This window comes from Cucurbita maxima, unplaced genomic scaffold (genome assembly GCF_002738345.1).
Source record: "Cucurbita maxima cultivar Rimu unplaced genomic scaffold, Cmax_1.0 Cma_Scf00021, whole genome shotgun sequence".
Taxonomy (NCBI): domain Eukaryota; kingdom Viridiplantae; phylum Streptophyta; class Magnoliopsida; order Cucurbitales; family Cucurbitaceae; genus Cucurbita; species Cucurbita maxima.
Window position 1 is genome coordinate 353,540 of NW_019272037.1, and position 8,186 is coordinate 361,725.

General features: G+C 34.4%; 1 protein-coding gene and 1 pseudogene across 8 annotated transcripts in view; both read left to right on the top strand.

Annotated features, from left to right (window-relative positions):
- The first annotated feature begins 1,312 nt into the window (after positions 1–1,312).
- On the top strand, positions 1,313–1,427 carry LOC111495862 (annotated as a pseudogene).
- Positions 1,428–3,415: 1,988 nt separating this feature from the next.
- The window catches only part of LOC111495650 (calcium permeable stress-gated cation channel 1-like), a 10,806-nt gene continuing 6,035 nt past the window's right edge, over positions 3,416–8,186 (top strand). Inside the window, exons 1-3 of one of the 8 annotated variants that reach the window (XM_023145772.1) lie at positions 3,416–3,634; positions 3,766–4,013; positions 4,537–4,885. In XM_023145772.1, coding sequence (XP_023001540.1) covers positions 4,572–4,885 — 314 coding nt within the window. In that variant the 5' untranslated portion in view covers positions 3,416–3,634; positions 3,766–4,013; positions 4,537–4,571. Of the gene's footprint in view, positions 3,635–3,765; positions 4,014–4,054; positions 4,123–4,331; positions 4,433–4,536; positions 4,886–8,186 lie in introns of those variants that run through there. The other 7 variants (XM_023145774.1, XM_023145777.1, XM_023145776.1 and 4 more) reach the window with 7 other exon arrangements.

Below are 8,186 nucleotides of genomic sequence, written 5' to 3' on the forward strand. Positions count from 1 at the left end.
GATGTTATTTTATGATTATATCATTTTCTTCTCTTGCATTTTAATTAATTTATTGAATTTTTCGCCAATTCACGTTTTATATTAAAATATAATTTTAAATTAATTAAAAGTATTAAACAATTATTAATGCCATTTAATATTTTATATGAAATCAACATTAGTTATCTCAGTATTTAAATCCCAAATAAGCAAATATTTTATATTTATGTCCATAAGATAATATCTACAAATTCAATTGACCTTATGTCAATAAATATTATGTCAGGTATGCTTATCACAAGTTAATTTTTAGTTGTTTTCAACAACAAACTGTATAATTAAAAATTAATAAAACAGAAAATACTAAAGATTAAATTACAAAAGTTAGTACATTAACTTTAAATTTTGTGATGCTTGAATTTTTAAAATTTAAAATTTAGAATTTAATTCTTCAACCTTCATATTTTGTTTAAATTCATGCCTCTATTTAATAAACAATTAAACTTCTAAAATATAAATTTATATCTAATATATCAATTAGTATTTAAAAATATAATTTGTTAGCTATGTATCGACTTATTACAATTTTAGAGCCTTATGGGAAGGTTTTGGAGGAAGAAAATGTCCTAAATCGGCTAAAATGTAAATAACTATTAAGTAACTAATTGAAATTTCTATTCAAGTGTTGCTCGTAGGATGGTTATGAGTTATTTTGGAATGTTCGTTTTATATATAGTAAATTATGTTCGAAACGATTGTATTGACGTGTTAAAGCATGTTAGTGATTAAGAATGCATGGATATCTTCAAAAATGGTAAATTATTATGAACTCCGAGGGTTTATGAAATTGGAGATGTGAAAGATAGAACTGATTGATTGGACATTAATTTGTATAAGCTCTTTAGTAAATGAGAGTATGGAGAAATGTTCCGGTTTATGTTAATGTGTATATTATGCATACCTAAATGGTAATTACACGTTGTGTATCGAGTAGCCACTAAGACCAATAGAAGTGAGTTACCATAAGTTGCACTTCACCTTGCCGTGTATTGAATTGCTAATAGGCTTTAATATATATTCCGTTGATTAGAAGATTCAAGGTTTAAACTATATCATATCTGTACATGAACATCTATAAAAATATGCCATTTATAGAGATCATATTTTTGTTATTTTCGAAAGAAAGCAAAAATATAATTTTGATTGATAGGGTAGGGAGAGTGAGAGTGTCCAAAATAAAAATGAAAAACATGCATTTTGTCCCACATCGACGAGTGTACGATGAAGGAACCGAGGACAAGCTATAAAAGGGAGGGATTCCGGTCCAATAAGTATACCTTTCTCGGCCTTTTGGCTAAGATCAAGTGTAGTATTTGTTCTTATCAGTTTAATATCTGATGCCGTGGACGTAGAAGTCTACTTTTCCTTACAACCTTGTGAGACTCTATACACAAACACCTCTTCTTTAATTGAGGCTCGACTCCTTTTTCTATTCATTTTGGAGTCTTTTGTTCGACATTTGAGAATTTACTAATCTATTGGCACGACTCTAATGCCATACTAGACGAACATGATTCTCTACAATAGTATAATATTGTCTACTTTGAACATAAGTTCTCCTAGCTTTAATTTGGTCTCGTACTAAAGTATTCTTTGACTATAAATTTGGGGTTCCTGAAAGGTTTCGCACCAATGAAGAGAGTATTCCTTGATTACAAACTCATGATTATTCCCTACATTAGCCGAGGGATTTTCATCCACACTTTGGAGTATTAAAACGAAAATCTACTCAAATCTATCCCTCATTTGGCATGCCCTTCTTTTCTATAAATATCTCACTATTGAAGGATGAACTTTGATTGCATTTAGCCCTTGCAGGTCAAGTTGCTCTTGGTTCATTTTGATTCCGTGCTCGATTTCAGCGCAACACAACACAGGAGTATGGTTCGATGCAAGGTTTTTGCATAGCACAATGCATAGGTCTCGTGCAAGGTGTAGGTTAAGTGTGGACTCGACCTAAGGTGTTGATTTAGCATAAACATTCGGATCAACGAATACAATCATAGTTTAATCTCTTACGATTCTCTACGTTCTTGGTCGGTGTCACCATGCTTTAACACCGTTGGATTCTTTCAGCTTTGATTTGGTCTAAGACATTTAATTTTGAAGGGAAATGCTTTAACAAAATATCTAAAATTTGTTTTATTTTTGTTTAATATGTAGATTATGCGATTTAAACCTCTAATATCTCTTGGTCGAGATATATATCTTTATAATCAATTTTTTTTTTATGTAGTTTTACAATAAGCCGAACTATGCTACCCATGCTGGATGTCGGAATAAATTTACATTTGTAAGAAAATAAAAATATAATTTACGATTTGATAGATACAATTACGTTTTATTATTAATGAACCTTTTACCCTAAACCCAGATCCACCGCTAGCAGATATTGTTCTTTTTGGATTTTCCGTTCTGGGCTTCCCCTCAAGACTTTAAAACACGTTTCCTACGGAAAGATTTCTACACCCAAAAAAGTATTTTGTTCTCCTCCCCAACCAATGTAGAACATCACAGATATTCACCTTGTGCTTGACTATCGTAACTAATCCTACGATGCATGAGAATAGAAAGCTATCAAAAATAAAAAATCGATATATTTGTGCTGATATTAAAAAATCGAGAGTTTTAAATTAATACAATTATTTATTAATCTGATTTTAGTTTCTAAATATATATTATATATATATATATATATTTTTTTTTCTTCAGCAGTCTTTTTTGAAAATTTGAAAATATTAATTAAAGGACCAAGTCGAAAACTTTTACAGATAAAATATACACGTATATACCTACCCCATGACCGTTTTATTCACACCATAACCATGACAGTGACATGCAGATACATTCAAGAAAGTATGACACGTGGCATATTATAATTGGGTTGTCAATTACGATGGTCCACAAATGGCGTAACGTTAGGATTGTTTTTTTTTCTTTATTTATTATTCCATTTGTTTATTTTACTTTTTGTCGTCGAGAACCTGCCGGTTCGGGCCGGTCTGGTCCAACTGTCCCAGCGCTGTCAAAATCTTGCCAGCCACTAACCTCTCCAACGTGATCGCCACGTGGACGCACGAGGAGCGCGTGTTCCACACCGCCCATTTTCCTGTGAAATGTATCCGTGCGGCAAATGATTTTATAATTTATATATATTCTTGTAAATTAAATAGTTGATAAATTTTTATTTAAATTAATAATTAATTTTTTTTTTGCACTATCAAAAAAAAAATTATAGATTTTATTATTAGTATTTATATTAATATATATATATATATATATTTTTTAATTTTAGAAAATAAATTAAATGACGTTTTAAAAAAAAAAAGCTAAGGAAATAAATTTATATTATTAAGAAAATAAAATTTATGACAGAAAAAATAGCCGTTATTATTAATATCCTCGTGGCGGTTTGCCGACATCGAACCGTCCGTTTCCGGAATCTTCCAATTTCCAGTTAATTAAAATTAATAAAAATTATTAGGAACTTTCAACAGTTCATTACTTTCAGAACAGAAACCCCCCGGCGTTCTAATCTACTTCACACCGATGGATCTCACCGCCGTTTGTTCACTATTATTGCAGCATTCCTAAGGTTTCTCTCGGTGTTTCCTTTGTTTTCATTGAATCTCACTATGGCGATGCTTTTTGGTTTTGGTTTGTTTACTGTGTGTGATATTCTTCTATTTTTGGTTGGATTTTCACGTGATTTCTTGTTAATTCCAGACGCAATTCCTTTTTTGTTGGATGATTCCTTCTTTTGGTTGGATTGGTAAGTTGGTGACTACGAATCGGGGTGAAGAAAAGGAGCTTAGTAGCGTATCGTGTTAGTTCTCCTTCAAAAGGAGTTGGAGAATCTTCTTTTGGTCGATACGTCTTTGAAGCAATCCGAAGGCTGTCTTGTTCATATTGTTCTCCGATAACTTCTTGGTGTGCCGAAGACTGTGGAGGTTTGGATTGGAGATTAAAAGCGAGTAGGGAGTTTTTCTTTTCTCGTCTTCGTTTTTTCTTTATGTACACTTCAAGCGAATTTGGTGGGATTGAATTAGTCTGCGGCAGTCAATTTTTTTTTTTGCTATTTCTGTATGATTTTGTGCTGAAATTGCTTGTTACTTTTGTTTACTTTCGTTCTATTTAATAATTTACTAATTTTGGGAATTGGTGCCATTAGAAACGATTAATTACTTCATCCCTTGATACTATGAATTCGTTTAGTTGAATTTTGTTTTGTTGCTTGAAATCATCAATGGAGATATTAATTCGTCTTTTACAAGTGTTAATTAGGTTGCTTCTCCAATTTTCCAGATTTTTTGGTTTTATGTTTCTTTAAATGTTCGTTACCCTAGCTGATAACGGTTCCATTTAGCAAATGGGTTAGTTGCAAGAGCTGAATGTGAGATTTGATGGTCAAATTTAGTAGTTTATGGACAACGGAATTTTGCAGACGATTTATTTCCATTAGTTCGGTGATAGAATCTGCTTTGTTTTTTACTTCAGGGAAATAAATTCGCCTGCGGAGGAGCTATAAGAAAATGGCTACTTTGCAAGATATTGGGGTTTCTGCAGCTATCAATATTCTCAGCGCATTCATCTTCCTTTTGGTTTTTGCCGTTTTAAGGCTCCAGCCTTTCAATGACAGGGTGTACTTTTCGAAGTGGTATTTGAAGGGTTTAAGGAGCAGCCCGACACATGCGGGTGCCTTTGTACGTAGGTTTGTCAACTTGGACTTCAGGTCATATCTGAAGTTCTTGAATTGGATGCCCGAAGCCATCAGAATGCCAGAACCTGAGCTTATTGACCATGCAGGATTGGATTCTGCTGTGTACTTGCGGATATACTTGATAGGGTATGCCCCTCTTATGCCTTCTATTTTAATTATCATATACGCTTTTCTTGCATATGTTAATGGCATCTTTATATAGGAACCCGGACCACATGTTGAATTAGGTGAACTAAAAGATATTTTGTTCTCAATTTAAGTTGTTGAGCTGTAAATTGTCCTAAATTTCCCTATTTAGATAATGGACCCATACCAAACCAATTATATAGTAACTGGTATGGGTTGATTTGAATTTTTTAATGTTATTTAATTTAAATTTTGTAGAAGAGAAAAAAAAAAAAAAAAAAAGAGAGGAAGAAATGGATGGTCTTTACCTGTCTTCACATGTCTTCAACATTGAATTAAAAAGAATGATTTAATGTCCTATTTTAAACTAATACTACAAAGTATTGAACCAATAATATTCTGAAGATCGTTGGTGAGTAAAGAAAATCCCAAAGAGTGAAATGAAATTAAGAGACATTTATGTGCAAATAACTTTATCATAACAAAAAGAGTTAGATATATTTCTAATCAATATGTTATTCAATTTATTGGAACCAAACCAGTGTACCCTAATTTATAGCATGACTAATCCGGTCGTTTGAGTTGGGTTTATTTGAACTTTTTGGCCCTAATTTTTGTTGTATGAGTAGCTTAGTTACACTGTTTCTCTTGCTACATTGTCAATTTTTATCCCTTTCTTTCTATCTTATATTGCTTGCTTCTTTTGGACAGTGCTTTGGGTCCTTACAGAAGACATTATTGATGGCGAAAACTGATAACTTTAAGTCACAGCAACAAATATGATATAATAGAATATGTTGTTAAGGGGAAATATAATGCTTTTGTTCAATGTTGAACTTGGGATAGCATACGATGATTTTTTTTTTTTTTTTTTTTTTTTTTTTTTTTTTTTTTTTTTTTTTNATGCAAGGTAAAGACGGGCCACAAAGGGGAGTCAAACTATGAAAATGGGCTCCAATTTATTAAAATAAGACCTAGTGTGTAACAAAAAGGCCTTGTGACGAAAGCTAGGAGAAAAATAGAATCTAACAAGGAACCAAATATTATCAGGTCTTTCCTACCCTAGAGATTCTATCATTCTTCTCGAGTCTCGCCTTAAAGACTCCACAAAATAGCACACACTCGAGCTTGCTACAAAAACGACCATTACTAATGTAAAGAAAAAGAATGAGGTCTTTAATCAAATCTTGACCACTCTAAACCAACCACTTCTCGAAAACTCGGTGGTCATTTTATTAGCCTTTTTCTTTGTTTGGCGAAGGGAGCTTGAAGATATTTTAGTTTGATTTGTTCTTTGAGAGCCAGAAAATGAAAGTTTGAACACCTGAAAGAAGCAACTCCAAATGGCACTTGCAAAATCACGTCTCTAGAGGATATGAACAGGGTCCTCTGTCGTTCTCCAGCAAAGAATCAACAAAATAACCCAACCAAGGTGGGCCTCCTACCTAAACCCGATCCGAAGTATAAATTCTTCTATGTGTAACTTGCCACTTGAAAAAGTTCATGTTCTGGAGAAATTTTTTACCTTCCACATATCTAAAAATAAAACCACTCAATGGGGGGGGGNNNNGGGGGGGGGGGAATTGACCAAACACCGAAAGAAGTGGTAGGAAAAACCTTTGGATGGACAAGCTCCAAAGGAAAACACCCCATAGCCAAGGCTAAAGCGACACTCTTGAGTAAAATAACAAAGCCAAAACATCCATTGTTTCTCTATTGGAGAATGGATGATGGAACCTCAAGAGGAAGAGAGAGAGTTCTTAGATAGAGAAAGGATCAAAGCCACTAAATGATTCCTTAAAGAGGGGACTGCTAACATAATCGAGAAACCTAGAGCAGAGGGGTCTATCCCTTAACAACCTATCCTCAAACAAACTTGTGAAGACAAGAAAGCTCAGCCAAAATATCTTTTCATGGGCTTTTGGAACGGCCTCTAATCCCATCAACAATCAATTTAAAAGGATTAGGACAGTACTTGCTAATGGTGACTTTGTACCCTAAGGTATTAGATTCATGATTGTTGAGGATGATTGGAGTCCCACCTTGACTAATTAAGGGGAAGATCATGGGTATATAGGTGAGCACACTATCTTCATTGGTATGAGGCCTTTTGAGGAATATCATATAAATGTGGAGAGTCTGTTGTTCGTAACATGGTATTAGAGTCATGCCTTAACTTAGCCATGTCAAGAGAATCCTCAAGTGTCGAACAAAGAAGTTTCGAGCCTTCAAGGTCTAGTCATAGTGACTTAGAAGTTGAACAAAGGGTGTATTTTGTTTTAGGGCTTCAGAGAAGGAGTCGAGCCTCGATTAAGGGGAGGTTGTTCGAGGGCTCTCGAGAAGGAGGCCTCATGAGAGAGGCTCTATGGTGTACTTTGTTCAAGGGGAGGATTGTTGAGGATTGATGAGTCCCACATTGGCTAATTAAGGGGAAGATCATGAGTATATAAGTGAGGGACAATTATCTACATTGGTGCCTTTTGGGGAACTAAAAGTAAAGTCATAACAGCTTATGCTCAAAGTGGACAATATCATACCAATGTAGAGGGTTCGTTGTTCCTAATAGTGATGCCATTGTCAAAGCCATTTGGCCAACCGAGCCTCTTTCTGGTCCTTATGTTACCTATGCCTTGTCCCCAAGGTCCACTGGGGGTAACTCACAGGATGCAATCCTTCCTGTCATAAACCCTCCCCATAACAAATCCCTTTTCAATTTCTTGATCGCCTTGCCAACTGCACTAGAGACTAAATATCGACATAGAATAGTTTGGAGTGCCACTTGGGACCAATTGAATTAGGTGGGGGCTAGCCTTCCACCGTTGGAGAAAAAACTATTCCTCCAAGATGGGGGTCTCTTTTGAGGTCTACTTTTTCCTGTGACAGGGTCTCAAAACTTAAGGCTCCTAGGATTGTGCCCAATGGAGAGAACTAAATAAAGAGAGGGCCAACTCACACGCCACAAAAGTCGCCCATCTACCCAATTTGATAAGGTCAAAATTGAGACCTAAGATTTGACGTTTTCCTTGGTTGATCTTGAAACCTTGAATAGCCTCAGAAAACGATAAAGTTTGATTCATATAAAGAAAATATTCATTGTTCCAAAGCGGAGGAGAATTGTATAGTCAGCAAACTGGGGGTGAGATGAGACCACATTTTCTTTTCCAATTGTATCATTAGCAAGTTCATTGAGGGAAATTTTAGTGCCTGGAAGGAAAGAGTAAGTGATTGCATTAACTAACAATTTCGTGGGATTTAACATTTTGTTCTTATCAAAAAAAAAAAAAAAAAAAAAAAAAAAAAA